Here is a 15858-nt window from a genome sequence, read left to right as displayed (position 1 = left end):
CCTAATCGGTTAACCCTGCAAACTAATATATATCGTTTCGAAAGAACAGGACAGGAGGAGCTCGAAAAAGGTAGCAACAGCCAAGTTCTACATCCTACGAAATCCATCAGGCAATTAAAAAAACAGTCTGATTTCTTTTTCCCTTCTCAAACAATGCGATAAGAGAACATTTAGCTATAAGTTGATGACTGAAGATTAAAACCTAAAAAAAGGCAGTTAATTAATGCCCCATGATTTAATTGAAACTATACCATAAGATCGACAACTTAATGAAACGCAAAAAACGAAACTGCCATTTTCCTTTTATACATTGCAGAGAAGTGATTAATGTACAAAAAGAAAAAAAAAAGTTTATAAATAAATAAAAAAAGAAGAACCAAAAGAGAGAAAGAAAGGGTGAAGTTAAACCCACCTTTCCCCTTGAAAATTCATTCACTGAGCCCAAGCGCCCCAAATCCTTTCTCCAATGAAACTAACAAACCTTCTCACCGACCCTTTCTCCTCATCGCCGCCACCATCACCGCCCTGACCAGCCTCAACCTCACCGGCACCGGCGCTGCTACTGCTACTCTCCGGCACCGATTCCGGCGGCGAAGAGGGAAACTCGGAGCGAGTCAACTCGGAAGGCTTGGTTTTGGAGCCCCTCTTGTTTCTCTTATCCTTTCTAGAAGGTTTTGTGGTGTGAGCCAGAGAGTCTTCGAAGGTGTCGATGATTTCGTGTATGAGTTGGTGGTTGGGAGAGGAGTTCCAGCGGACCCAGTAGCTCATGTAGCAGCGGAAGCAGCTGCAGTTGAAGACAGGAGGGTGATCGCCGTCCACGACAACCTTAGGGTTCCGGCGATGGTTGCCGGAAAAGTTGGTGGTGGAGGATGAGGAAGAGGAGCATGAGATGAGGTATGCGAGGACTTCTTGGTCCTTCGGGGAGAGGGAAAGAGTGAGGGTGAGGATGGCGGCGGGGAGGAAGGATAGGTGGTCGGAGATGGTTGGCGGCGACGGCGAGGGAGAGGGGTGGACGGTTCCTTTACGGTAGAGCTTCTTCATGGTTAAGGAGAAAACGAAGAGAAGAAAAGAAAGGGTTGATGAGCTTTTATTATTATTCTGATTCTCTATTAAGAGAGAGAGAGATTGAAAATGCTGTGTGTTCGTACATTTTTTTTTTTTATGGGTAGGGTTCGAGTGCGACGCGGGTACATGCTGCGACTCTGCCGTAGGCGAGATTCGACGCTTCTGATTTGTGCAGTGTTGGGTCCCTCGCCTCTCATCTGTCCCTGTCTAGTGTCTATGCTTCGACATTTGTGGGGTTTTCATTTCAAACGCCTTTTTACACACTCTCTCTTTCTCTGTGTTGTTATCATCGGCTACAACTACCCCCAAGTACATACTTTCATTAGGGTTTTCGCCTTGCCCTGTTATAATAGTGGAGGATCTATCGGTGTAAGACTCTTGCATTGTACTAGTATTTTAAAATATTTTTTCTTGATTTAAGTGATAGATTAAAACTGTTTTTATAAAAAAAAATCATATAACTAAATCATTTTTAAACAAATTTAAACTGAATAACATTGATTTTAATATAAATGAATATAGAAATGTAATGCATGTATGACAAAAACTCAGAATTTCAATGAAATTTATCATAACTTTTTTTTTAATAGACTATATATAAACAATGCAAGAATAAATTTTACTTGTAGAGGTATAAATTGGCGTCGCTTAGTAATAGTATATTCGTTAATCAGTACATATTGCATGTATTAATGATATAAATATTTTTAACATTATTATTAAATAATGAAGTTCTTGTACCCTAATACTTAAATCGATAGAGGCCTTTACTCTTGATTTTAAGTCTCTTTAAGTTAATGCGTTTGAGACTAAGAAATTATTTATCTTATTAGTCATTCGATGACTAATTCATTAGAATATTATAAATTTCGTTGTGCTACATACTTAAAATTGAGGAATTATGTATATTCAATTAGTCATAAATCATTTGAGATTTGAGTTTTCCATATATACCAACGAAGTCTTGGATAAATGTTTGAATGTATGTTATATAACTTTTAAATGATTATACCCATAATACATTTGAGATAGTTGTTACATCAATTAAGAAAAATCACCCTTAATTAATACTACCCAGTCAAATGAGATTAAATGTATATAACCAAACACTTGACTCATAGACCAGTTATATTTACACTTATACTTAAATTTTTTTAGAGTAGGTCTTCCTTAATCCAAAAAAACCTTATTTCAAAAATTGGTCATATTTACACTTATACTTAAATTTTTCTAGACTAGGTCTTCCTTAACCCAAAAAAACCTTATTCCAAAAATTGTTATAAGTCGGTTGATTTGTTTGGTTCAATCAAGAAATAATATCATGACTGATTTATTAACTTAAAAAAAATCAATGTATTTTAGAACTAACTAAAGTGATCCAAAATTAAAAAATGGTACATAAATAGGTTTGAATTGATATATTAAAAAATATTTTTAAATTTTAAATTAATCTAAATTTTCAAGACAAATAAAAATATAATTTGAGACGTTGATGTAGATATAAATGACTTTTTTAATTATTAATAATTTTTACCCATATGTAGCCATTCGTTATTGGTCAAACGAGTTCTAATCAACCAAACTCATGTTTAGTGTTTGTTCCAATAGATATCCGACTAAGGTCATAAGGTTGCCAATTAAGGCGCTTGGCCCCCCAAGTTTTTAGGGATTGAATCTCAGAATGTCTGTTACATCATCTCCCTCTTCCGGAGGATCCGATACATCTCTCGCCGTTTGGCCTAGGGGAACATAAGTTGATTTTCAATATAAAGAATAAGAAAAATATTGATGAATCTTCTTACGTTCTCAATTAAGTAATTAGAATAAAAAAATTACTAAAATATTTTTATCTTAACTTTTAATTAAAACATTTATTTAATTTCTTTTACCAATATTCTAAAAACACTCGTTGCCGAGACTCAGAAGTCTCAGAATAAGTACACTGTTAAATAATTCAGAAAAAAAACAACTAAACTGTTAAATAAACGCAAGTGTTAATTTAGAAGAGAATATATTTGCAGTTGAGTATGACTATGCAACATGTACGGAAATTCGAAATTCAAAATTCAAAATCAGAATAATATACATGCATTTCAATTAAAAAAGAAAATAAATTTGGAACATAAAATTTCCTTTTTATGAATGAAAGAAAAATAAAAAATGAAAAATAAACAAATTGATTTTCTTTAAATTCTCTGTTTTTTTTTCCTCTTACACTCTATCAAGTCTCAATTCGAACAAGTAAGCGTAAAATAAGTAGGAATATGTTCAGTTGAATTGAAATAAAAATTAACCTTTCCAATACGCAGCAACAAGATTCGTTGACTCCAGGGTGATTGCGTATTACTGTATATTTATATAATTGATCTTTTTAATCACCCATGTGTCTCAATTTATCTTTTTTTTAAATATCAATAATTGAAAATAATTTTATATCACTAATTAAAGTATTATTCTAGATTTATATATTTGAATATGTTTTTTTATAAAATTTTAATTATAATGTAATTTACATATTCCCAAATATGTTTGTATATATGTTTTATATTATCTTGTTTATTCTAATCATTATACTATTTGTTATTTTTAGTATTATACTTCAACATATTAATAATAATAGATGATAGGGTTATTTTATTTTTTATATTTATATTATACTATTTATTTTAACCTTTACACTATTTACATTGTTTTTGATACTACACTTCAAAATATTTTAACCATTACACTAATTAATTTACTGAAAATATGATGTCTACTCAACTTTCAGCTAACCATTTATAATTACCAACTAACTTTTCAAATTTCAAATAAATTTTCATTTCTTTTAAGTTTTATCAAACGCATTCTAACTCCATCCCAATTATGTTGCTTTTTATCATGTAAAATAAAAAATATTACTCCTATTGCTTAAAATTTCTAAATCTGTTGAATGTTGATGCTTGGCCGGAGTTAAAAAGTTATAGTTCAAGTAGAAAAATGAGAGTTTTTTAAGAGTATTTTAAACATTCAACCTATTATCATTGTACATGAAATAATTCAATTGATAGATAATGATAAAGCAATTCGCAAATAGCATGTACGTAATATGATGAATTTGTTGGACGAAATTAACATTATGCGACTTCGAACATAATATAACCGGCGTGTTATCTACCAAACAATTCTGTCTACGAGTCTTTTTGAACTCAACGTGTCAATTTAGAACTTTGTTATTATTAGTTGATACAGGAAACGTAAGATTGCTTCCTCTTAGTCCTTTACTACTAATACTAAGCATTTTCGAACGAATTTAAAAGTTGTTAACATTATCAATTATCTTGTAAAGCTCCAAAAGGATTCCATATAGTGATGATTCAACTGGCACTTTTAGAATATAAAATAAAAGGTGGGGACGGGGCCGAACATGGTTGATTACCACAAGTCCACAACATGCCCTTTTGTCTTTGTTGTTATTAAGAATTAACCATCGATCGAGTTTTATCTTTATCAAAAAAGGATCGACCATCGAGTTATATGAGTGAGACAGAGACTACTGTAAATTATGAAATGAAACCTATGTGGAAGGTGCAAAACGGTGGCTCCAGTCCAGTCCAGTGTGCTTAAAAGGCATTGGATGCTTGCAACATTATTGCCATAAGATGCACTTCTGACGTTAAATTTGGATGCTTGATATGTGTCACTGTCAGGCACTTCATCTGTCTTCACTATCATTTTATCCCAGAGAGTGAGCCCCCCTACCCAATGAATCAATCTATTTGGCTACTTACACTCCTAACAGAAGAAAAGACGCAAATGAAGGAAGGTAACAAAAACCCACTACCACTAGGGACAACACTCACGAGAGAGAAGAAAATCAAAATTAGGTTTTCATCTGCATGCTCAAGTCACCAATTGTAGATATTATATCGTAAAATTTGGCACTTGGAGTTTGGTTAATGGGTTAGCTAGTATATCCCATCCTCAATTACGCAATAAATCTTGGCTTAAAGAAACTAATTTTAAAACAATAGTATGCTCAAGAGCTAGCGATAAGCATCTGATGTAATAAGTAAACTTATCAATAGCGATATAATTGGCATGTGAATTGGTCCCACCAGAGAGAAGACGCAGAAAATATGTTGCAATGTATTAGTTACATATAGTTGCTACTTGAGGAAAAAATCATTTGGCCACTGGATGCAGTGTGTAAACACTATGTGCTTTATCTTAGGTGGGGCTGTTTGCAAAGCTCAAAAAGGAAATAGGCATCAGGGAACCGCATCACTGACATCTTGACTATTTTTACTACTCCTACATGGTCTGGTGAATTTGAGTGAATTATTCACCGCCACACCCGTCTAAAGTCAGAAAAGTTCCATATATTCCAACATTTGCGTTAAACTCAGAGATAATCTGTCCCCATTCATGGCCATGATCATTATTACCCATGTTTTCATAAATGATAATTATGTAAAAAGCAAACCATGTTCAAATAGCCTCAAGTTTTCACTGCATTCTTGCTAGTAGAACATGAATCCAAATAGGCACGTGTATAGCTTCTGCGCGAATTCGCAAATTGACGTGAAAATTTTCAGACTTATGCAACGTTATACGAAACACACATTAAGATCATTTCCATTCCTGTTAAACATTATGAATAAAGCGAAAATAAACAACAAACTGATCCGGGGTCTCCACAAGTAAAAGCTTATGTTTAGATTATATTATTCCAGGCCGAAATAATTATTGGGAAGAACTTTGTAGGCGTGCCTTGATCCACGACTCGAGATACAGCAGCTCCTCATTGTTTATCGTGTGGCCTAGACCAGGATAAGCCTGCCATCACAACAAATGTCAATGTGGATGATGGCCACAAGGGGGGTTATTGGACAAATAACCAAATTGTTTAAAACTTAGAATTCACCTTAAACTCGCATCCCACACCAATTTTTTCAAGGAACGGGGGACCTGCTTGTCCGGCCTCAAACATTACCGTTCTATCAACCAGCCCATGGGACCATAGTATGGGTGTCTGGATATTTATTTATATATAATATAATAGATCAATAAAAATAGAACAGAAGACAACTGCATACCGCAAAATTCAGTTGAGTAAAAAATTATAAGGACAGGCTATACAAATTATAATGTATTTACATATTAAAATACCCCATCGATTGATACTAAGTTATTCTAGTGTCAGGCTGATGGGCATCATGAAAGTGATTCTAAATTCTAATGACAAGAACAGTTAAAGACTGAAGTATCATTGTTCCAAGGAAAATTGAATATCAACAACCACATGCCCCGATCAGGAAAACCAACACAGCTGGCTTCCACTCTTGACAGTGGATGAAGATAGAAATCTAAGCTGCTCTGTGTATTTAAGGTCATGGATGTGGTTTCCTAAGTTGCGTCGGTGCACTTTTGTTTGGGCATACATCAAATGTCTTGTTCCAAATACCAAAGAATAAAGATAAAGTAAAATTCAATATTTCCACGAATAACTTGGATCCAAAAGGTGGTTAGTATGGAACCAAAAAAATGGTTGCAGCAACCCTTTTATTTTCCCATCCAAAATGATAATAATTATGAATTACTCTTGAAGAAAATGGACGGAAAATAGCTAAGCTTGACAAAAAAGGAACCCCGAGACAAAAATATTAAGGTCGCACACATACTACTACTGAAGATTAGTACCTGCTTTGCCTCTGGTGTAATTTGTTCTATAATAGATGAATTGAATGGAACCCAACCACTAAAGACTGCACCTCCACCTAAAGTTTTAGGGTACAGTAGAACACTAGCCAAGGTCAAGGCACCTGCAAAACAATTTCACCATTAGCAGACTGTATATATATGTGTGTGTGTGTGTTTCTATTAATGAAATAGTGGGAAGGATGAGACATGTGCACACAAGCAAACACATGCACTGACATACTCAGACACAGGAAATAAAAGAGAGACCTCCTTGACTGAATCCACAGATAAATATGTTGTTAGGGTTTATGCCAGCAGCTATTTCCTTGTCTATAGTAGCATGCACATTTCGAACAGCTTTAAGTAAACTACTCTCGTCATTTGGAGAATCCTGACAAATGTGAGCAAAACGTTTTTTAGCATAAATTGATTAGATCAACATCATCCTGAAAAGGATAAGAGTAACTTCCTAACTCAAGTTGCTCAGCCAGTGCACTAAGCTTTTTAGTAACCAAAGCAGTTGAAGTAAAAAATGAAAAAAAAAAAAGAAAAGAGACACTCTTTAAGCTTGTTACATGATATTTAAAAGATGCAGTGACATATGGTTTCAACAAAATTTATAATAAAAATTGGTCATGCTCATAATCACCCAATTGCTGACAGTTGACCTGAAAATTACATAGTTAAGATAAGGAAGCACACTTGTGCACCATATATAAGAGAAGGTTGTAGCTTGCATAATGCGGAAATTGGCAATAAATTAGGACCACAGATAAGGAGATTTTTTCCTTCTAAAATAACATTACAATTGATCAAATTAAAGGATGTAAGAATAACTATGACCATATGTAAAAAATTCTGACATATCAATGTAAAATTCTAAATGTACATATGACAAAGAAGGCAGCTTCAAGTTTGGACCAATATTGTGCTTCCAAGGCTAGAATACTCTTATCAATTTAAGTCATATTTCATTTGAGCACAATGAGAACTTGGTTTATTGTATTATCGAGGCAATACAGAAGAGCAGTCTACAGATTTCATGATTTTATAATTGGTAAACAGTTGGCACTGCCATGATAAAAACACAAAGAGTGAAGCTTTCAACGGAACTATGCTCACTGTCTCACATTTTGCAAATGAAAAAAATTATAATTCGCTCCAAACGTAATATATGTACTCCAAGTTACATTCTGACAACAGTTTGCAACACAGAAAACAAGGAAAAAGGAGATATAGAAGCCCCTAGCACTCTAAAAAACAGGAAAGGCTATAGCTTGTTATACCGTTTATTATTTTCCCTTCACGATTGTTCATACAGGATACAGCATTAATATTAAAAAAAAGAAAAAGAAAAAAAAGTGCCTATCCAAGAAATAATCCAAGAGAGAAGAGAAAGCTAAGCTTACAGCTGCCACGGGAATCTCAAGAATGTCAAACCATGAAGGCATTACAGAACCATCTACAAAAAGAGCAAATCAGTATATTAATTATCTTTTAAAATGAATAAGCATACAGCATTTTTCATAGCATTGTATCTAAAAGAAAACAGGATTGTAAGGCTATCATGATGTCAACAAATGGCATCTTAGATGATGTTAAAATTTGAAAGGATGTACAATAAAAGATACCAAGCAGAAAATCCAGGGTAAGCAAAGGATGAATAGGAGAAGAGATGACAGGAAACGGATTTAGCATACAGCTATATGAGCAAGAACCATCAGTCAGAACAGCAATTCTAATAAATAATTTCCTTGAACTTACGTACGCTATGATCTCCCAAACACCTCAATTACAGTATTTGGTGGTTGAGATTTGAGTAATGATCATAAAATTTCAAGTGGTATGGAACTAGAAAATTAAATTAGACCAATTGAGGAAATCAGAAGGTCAATTTTGTGCGCAGCATAGCCGATCTACGAACAGGGATGTAGAATGAAAGTGAACAGGCAAATTGAAGGTAATTAAGTTGAAAGTAGAGAGAAATTGAGTGTAAAGACATACAGTTGCAAGTGACAGGGGCGGAAGGGGCAGAAGGGAAGGACCATTTGGTGTCTCTGAATTGGGAAGAAGTGAATAAGGTTTTGATGGGTTCGTTGGCGGGACCAGAGTCACCCAGGCCGTGAAGCCACAGAACAAAGCTTCGCGCCCTCGACATGGAAGAAGAAGATGGCTTTTGGTTTTGTGGGAACAATAGTAGCAACAGAATGGCGCTACTTAATGTGATTGTGATTGTTAACACAACACTGCCCTTTATCAGCTTCATCTCCTCTCGCTCTCATTTCATCCCTACCCTTCAACCAGTGTCCAGTACCACCCTTCTCTTTTCTTAATTTCCTCAAACACCCCACGCATTTTCCTATTTACAGCCGCCCCCATTTTTTATTTTTTAACTTTTTAGAATACGGAACTGATTAATTCATTCATTGAATCATTTGATATTATCTTTCTAATTAATTATATAATATCCATCAATTTTTACAAATATTAATAAATTATCTGACAACGAACTGCCATTTAATATTTTGCAGAAAAATGTTAAATATTATAAGTGTAAAAAATTGATGTGTTTTGTGTGTGTGCGCGTGAAGACGGGGCTAGAGAGATAAATTCAATAGTCGATGGACTTATACTGTTCGCATGAATTTGAGATAAACTTACCGCAAATAGGTTAATAATAAAGCCTTTACCAAGATAAGGGCGAAAACGAGTGACTGGTACAGAAATAGAAATTATATATGTACAAACAGACCAGGAAAACATATTTGCTTACTGAGTCCCTCACGTTTTCTTTCTTCTGTATCTGTCCCTTTAAAGTTCAATTTTTCCTCGTTTGGAGTTTGTGATGAGAAGGGAAGAAAAGATTTTGCTTTTGCCTTGACCCTTACATTAGACATTTCTGATTTCTTGAAAGTTCATCTTCTAAGCAATTTGCTTTGATTTTCTGGCAGTTTCCACAAACGGTGCCCACAAAATACTTTTTTTCTTTCTATTTGTTTAAATGAAAGTGGCCACATTATTATTCCAAGACTCAAAACAAACGAAAAAAAATAAATTAGAACAAGTTTCTTCTCTTTTGTACATTAATTTCTGAAACAAAATAGAAGTATTTGGAGATCCAAAATCAACATGTCGAATGTATGCACAAAGTGTATTGGTTTTTCCAAAACTTCAAAATCTTGGTTCGGGAAAGCTTTTTCCTAACAAAAATACCAACACTCCATTGCTTTTGACTATTAAATTTTCTTTCCATCGAATGGTAAGCAGATCATGTTTTCCCTGATGTAAAGTGAAAGTGAAATAATGTTAAGGTCAAAGAAATGAAGAAATTAAAGATTTAAAGTAAAACATTTTCAAAAGTTTATGTCGCGTGTGTTTAGATATACGTGTGTAAAGTTGATTTTGAAATAACAATTTTATAAAATTAATTTTAAGTAAATGTGAGTCTATAAAATTAATTCTATTTTATAGAATTGATTTTGGATGCACATTTTGTCTTGCTCCTTTTTAGAAAGAAAAAAAATGAGAGCATTGCTAGTTCAAATTGTTAAATATTATAATTAAAATTAACAGAAAATATAATCCACTAGATCAATAAATTATTTTTAGGCATGTGAACATAAGTTTATTTAATTTTTTGTATACTATTATTCACTATGGACAAGATCCTGAATGTGTTGGTGTTCAGGCGACGTGAGAGCATGCGTCGTGGGCAAGAGCGTGGTAGATTGAGTTGGACTATTTTACGTCAAAACTTGGGCCTGGTGGAATGGGCCATACGATTGGAATAAATAATATACGTACATTATATAATTTTAAATACGGCATGGCAGAGAAAATAACAATAACAATCAAAATCCGTAGAGCATTGCATAACAGCGCAATAGGGTAAGGGCTGGGTTGGTGTCGTTCCTTTCCGATGGGTTGTATGGATTTGTGATTCGTGGAGATTTGACGGCACACGCATTATCAAAATCCTTACTGTGTTTCTTTCGCGGCCATTGCCTCTTTTCTGTTCGTGGCTTCAGGTACCATTTCTCACTTCATTTTCATTCTAAACTATTCCCATAACTTAATTAACCACTCTTGCTTCTATTTCTGCTTCTCTCTCTCTCTCTCTCAATTTTCTTAACCCTAGACCTAATTATTCTCTTCACTTTTGCCACTTGATACGCTCTAATATTTTTTTCGCCGCTTTTCCCCAATCAATATTCCATTTCCCTCTCCGGACTCTTCCGATCGGAGATTCGCTCTTCTTATTGCCTGAGGAACAAATCTTGCTTCCTGTTGATTCCCTGTTCATCCCGAGAGAATCGGATTCGGCATTAGCATTTAAGAGTTTTTATTTTTCTCTACCGTCGTTGTCTATCAGCATTAAAAACATTTTGGTTCCATTTTAATGTAATCAATTGCATTGGCATTTTCCTCCCCTTGGGATTTAACGCATGATCTATAGTCAAGGGTGAACGCCTTAATTAAAAACTGAATATCTCTTCAGATTCAGACTTCCGGTGTGTATGTCTGTAATATATATCGCATGTCCATATTTCGATAACGGTTTGAGGTTTCTCTCTTGGTTTTTATCTACGCAGTTATTGTTTATCAAGTAAATGCAGTGACCTAACTGTAGATCCTTGTAGGTTTTCTATTGATATTTTTAAAAATTGTCATAGAATGGCATCCGTATCTTCATTTGGAACTAATTTTATATGTCATTCTTCTATTTCAATCGTAATGCAACTTCTGCTATTTGCATGAGGCTGTCTGATATATGATATAATAGATTATTGGCTTTCTGCCCTTTTCCACAATCCGCAATTGATAACACTGATGCTGATCTATCAGGCTTTCATATTTCATTGTGAATTACCATGTTCATATATGTGATATTTTAAAACTGCCTGTCTTATGTTGCTACATGGCTTTGCAGGATTTTTTGAATTCTGCAGCTCTGAAATATAGATAAACCAATCATCAGGCATTAGAGGATAATGGCAGAGTCTATATCTAGCTTCTGGGGTCCAGTCACGTCAACCAAAGAGTGTTGTGAAATAAATTATGCTTATTCGTCTTACATTGCTGAATTTTTTAATACAATATCCAACATTCCAACAATACTTTTGGCTCTGATTGGTCTTATAAATGCATTAAGACAACGGTTTGAGAAAAGATTTAGTGTTCTTCATGTTTCAAATATGACACTTGCCATTGGAAGCATGTTGTACCATGCCACGCTGCAACATGTGTAAGTATCTCCATCATTTTCTTTTTTGCAGTAGTTTACATAAATTAATGTTTGCTTTTATGATAGGTTTCATTTTGTTTCAAGTTTATTTTGCATTATAGAACTGTTTGCAAGGGATATATCACCACACTCTAGTCACACGTTGTAATGAGGAAATATCAGTGTTATCAATGGCGGAAGGCCAACATTCTGCCATTTAAACATGCCATTGCAGCCTTTGGCACTGCCATAGTGGGTCTCCTTTCACAAATTGCCTATGGCAGTTGGCAAGAAATCTGCTATTGTTTTAACTGAATTTGGAGATATTGAACCAGAAATATGAATTTTTTTTTTTTTTTAATTTGCATATGGCTCAATTGATTTTCATTTTTATGACCAACTAGGGTTGCTTTTCTCCCACGGCCCGTCCTCACAAAAATCAATTTTTTATTTTTTTATTTTATGCCACTTTTTGCAACTAAAGTTTATCTATATTCCATACTGTTACTAATGGCAGATGGCTGAAAGCCAAAGTTTCACCAATATAATTATGGTGGATGACATGCTGAAAGCCAAAGTATATTCCAAAATTAATAAACTGAAAGAAAATACTTCCGCTCATGCATATTGACTAAATGTTTGGATTAGCTTTGGAGTCTTTTTTTTTAACAACTAACTAGAGTTGTTGAGGGAAAAAACAATTATTTCCTCAGAAATACTTGTTTTCAAGCATGATATGTCTAGTTAAATTAGGTGGATAGTTTTTATATGATTTTATCTCTATTTTTCTCACGTGTGGTTGCATATGTGGATGAGACTTTATACCCTTTTTGTTGCTGGGAGAAATTCTATACTTTCCAATGGTGTACTTGAACACTGAATATGAAGCTGTGCTATAAAATAATTGATGTTTATGTTAAATGTTGAACCATTTTAGTACTACTAAGCTAGTTACCGTCATTGAGATTGTCAGGTTTCTTTATACATAAGGTGTTCAATTCTGTGACATTCAGATTGAATAATTAGTTTCTTAATTTGGTTTAGATACAATAAGGGTAGGGTTTATGATGGGATTTGACTTGGGTTATCAACCCCCCAACTTAATTCTGAAATTATCTTTCAGTTTCAGTTTAGTCTTTTGATTTATTTATGTATTTTAGTTAGTTGCTAAGTTAACAAATTTAATGTCAAGTCATTCATAAGGACTAAAGTGAGGTACAAGAAGGATTGATGCGATATGAAATCTTATGAAATTAGGGGCTAACTTGCACATTTAAATAATTCAAGGACTAAATAATTAATAATTCCAGGGACCAGTTGCCTATTAATTAAAAAAATGATGCTTGTGCTGATAAATGCATCAGTTTTCCCCAGGAATTAATCATTGGTTACATTTTTCTTCTGTTGAATAAGTATTATTAGGTTTAAGTTTGTGTCTCTTGTAAAAATGGGTTGTTTAATTGTAGTAGTTTGTTTGTCAATAATTCAATGTCTTTCTGTTTTGGATGACTATTTATTGTTCAGATGTTGAGCTTTAATTCAGGCAACAGCAAAGTGATGAAACTCCTATGGTATGGGAGGTGTTGCTGTACATGTACATCCTCTACTCTCCAGATTGGCATTACCGCAGTACAATGCCCATCTTCCTCTTCGTGTATGGTGCTCTGTTTGCCGTTGCCCATTCAGTGTTTCATTTTGGTATTGGCTTCAAAGTGCATTATATCATTCTCATTCTCCTCTGCGTTCCGAGAATGTACAAGTATTACATTTACACACAAGATGTTTCAGCCAAGCGGCTTGCAAAGCTATTTTTAGTTACTTTTGTATTAGGAAGTTTGTTTGGGTTCTGTGATCGTGTTTTCTGCAAAGAGATTTCCCGTTGGCCTATTAACCCTCAGGGTCATGCTTTGTGGCATGTGTTCATGGGTTTTAATTCCTACTTTGCCAACACATTCTTGATGTTTTGCCGGGCTCAACAGCGTGGGTGGTCTCCAAAAGTTCTTCATTTAATGGGTGTACCGTATGTCAAGATTGAGAAACCAAAAAGCCAGTGATAGAAATGTGTGGGAAAAGAAGGAAGCCTCTCTTTGATGATACATTTTGGCAAGATAAGCTGTTAGAAAACCATGTGCCCTGTTAGTTTTTTTTTTTTTTTTTATATAGTTTTGTGGTTTAGATTGGCTTGAAAATGATGATTGATTATTTACATATTTCGGTGTAGAACTAGGACATGTACCATAATTATCCCGTTGGTTACTTTCTTGAGCCTAGACCTTAGATCTAAAATGGGGCAATTGTTTCGTGCACCGTCGTTCTAACAAATTGAATTAATAAATCAATTATATTATAAAATAATTAATATCATTATATATAATATTAAAATTTTTAATGTATATTTAATGTATTTTTAAATTTAAATAATAAATTTTGGGACAATTAATTTTGATATAATAATTAATTTTTTACATATATAAATATTTATGAAATTTATGTTTTTAATTTAAAATTTATATAAGTAAAAAAATATATTATTAAATTAAAATTAATTGTAATGTATTTTTTTATATATATAAATTTTAAATAAAAACTAAAGTGTAATAAAAATTTATATATATAAATAAATTAATTATTAAATTAAAATTAATTATCATAAAATTTATTATGTAAATTTATGTGTATTAAATATATATTAAAAAATTTAATATTATATATAATAATATTAATTATTTTATAACATAATTAACTTTGAGAATTTAATTGACTGAAAGGATGAGTGGAATCTCAAAATGTGATATTTGATAAAGTTTAATGCCGAAGAATAACAATTTTCTTTTTTTTTTAAATAAACAACAATTTCGCCCTAAATTCTTGACTTGACAAGAATTTCAACTATCAAATTGATTCTTTACGAGGTGATCCAATTATATACAATACAAAATAATTTTTGTTTGAAAGGCAAGAATTTTTATTGACTAAGCAAAATAATAACAAAGGAAACATGTGGGTTGTTTACTTGTTATATATTAATTGCATGACATTTTATCACGAGAAATATTAAGAACATACTTTTGTTTTTTAACTGTAAGGCCGAACACTTTTTATTAGTTAAAGTTTATTGAAAAAGAAAAAATTTGTAGGTTCTATATAAATTTTAATAATTCAATGATTTTCTTTTTTAATTTTATAATTTTTAATAAAATTAAACTAATTAAAAATGTGTTTAAAGAAGTATGTGAGATAACTTTTCTTTTCTCTTAAAAAAAAAAGATTTTTTTTTTTTTGTCAAGGAAAGTGTTATCTTAGCACTCTTCTTTTATTATTAAAAAAGGCTGTCCTTAGAAGTTTCTCGCGGGACTGAAACTGGATTTTTCTAATAACAAAGGATTTTTAAATCAAATAGATTTTTAAATATTAATATGTCCTTATATAAAATTTTCATTTTATGATATATATATATATATATATATATATATATATATATATATACACTATATGTGGTGATACAAAGTATTAATAATAATGATTCATAATTTATCTCCATCAGATATAAGAATTCGTTAACATAGTTTTTATTTAATATTCATTATAATACATATTTCAGAAATCAAGTAAACTAATTTGTCTCTTTTATTTTTTATGAACCATGTAAACTTAAATTGTCAAAGACTATAATTCAAATAGAAATATTTATACATTGATAATAATTTAAATCACTATTCTACATAATTTGAAAAGTAAAACACTCAAGTTACGGAAAGAAATTTCCTTCACTCGAGCAAAAAAGTTTAGTGATTTGTTACAGAACAAGGTGAACGCATAATGTTTGCACGTTGCAATGTACAATATGACTATAAATTATTTTTTTTATCAGCAATATGTCATTATAA

At 32.6% G+C, this 15858-nt stretch overlaps 3 protein-coding genes across 3 annotated transcripts; 1 reads left to right on the top strand and 2 right to left on the bottom strand.

Moving 5' to 3' along the window:
- Positions 1 to 203: 203 nt before the first annotated feature.
- Positions 204 to 1461, bottom strand: LOC100777525 (uncharacterized). Its single transcript, XM_003549562.5, has one exon. It carries the CDS (start codon positions 1039 to 1041, stop codon positions 433 to 435), a length of 609 nt encoding a protein of 202 aa, XP_003549610.1. The 5' UTR covers positions 1042 to 1461; the 3' UTR covers positions 204 to 432.
- A 4157-nt stretch (positions 1462 to 5618) lies between these two features.
- Positions 5619 to 9076, bottom strand: LOC100818152 (acyl-protein thioesterase 1-like). The gene is made up of 6 exons (NM_001254582.2): positions 8752 to 9076; positions 8157 to 8209; positions 7015 to 7138; positions 6748 to 6869; positions 5972 to 6079; positions 5619 to 5883 (listed from the first exon to the last, which is right to left on the bottom strand). The coding sequence occupies exons 1-6, from the start codon at positions 9011 to 9013 to the stop codon at positions 5791 to 5793; spliced, it is 762 nt and encodes a 253-aa protein (NP_001241511.1). The 5' UTR covers positions 9014 to 9076; the 3' UTR covers positions 5619 to 5790.
- A 1504-nt stretch (positions 9077 to 10580) lies between these two features.
- On the top strand, positions 10581 to 14227 carry LOC100814435 (alkaline ceramidase). Its single transcript, XM_003549547.5, has 3 exons — positions 10581 to 10775; positions 11678 to 11992; positions 13515 to 14227. The coding sequence occupies exons 2-3, from the start codon at positions 11739 to 11741 to the stop codon at positions 14023 to 14025; spliced, it is 765 nt and encodes a 254-aa protein (XP_003549595.1). The 5' UTR covers positions 10581 to 10775; positions 11678 to 11738; the 3' UTR covers positions 14026 to 14227.
- The last annotated feature ends 1631 nt before the right edge of the window (positions 14228 to 15858 follow it).

The sequence above is a fragment of the Glycine max genome, chromosome 17 (genome assembly GCF_000004515.6).
Source record: "Glycine max cultivar Williams 82 chromosome 17, Glycine_max_v4.0, whole genome shotgun sequence".
NCBI lineage: Eukaryota > Viridiplantae > Streptophyta > Magnoliopsida > Fabales > Fabaceae > Glycine > Glycine max.
This window is presented reverse-complemented; position numbering and strand designations above follow the sequence as displayed.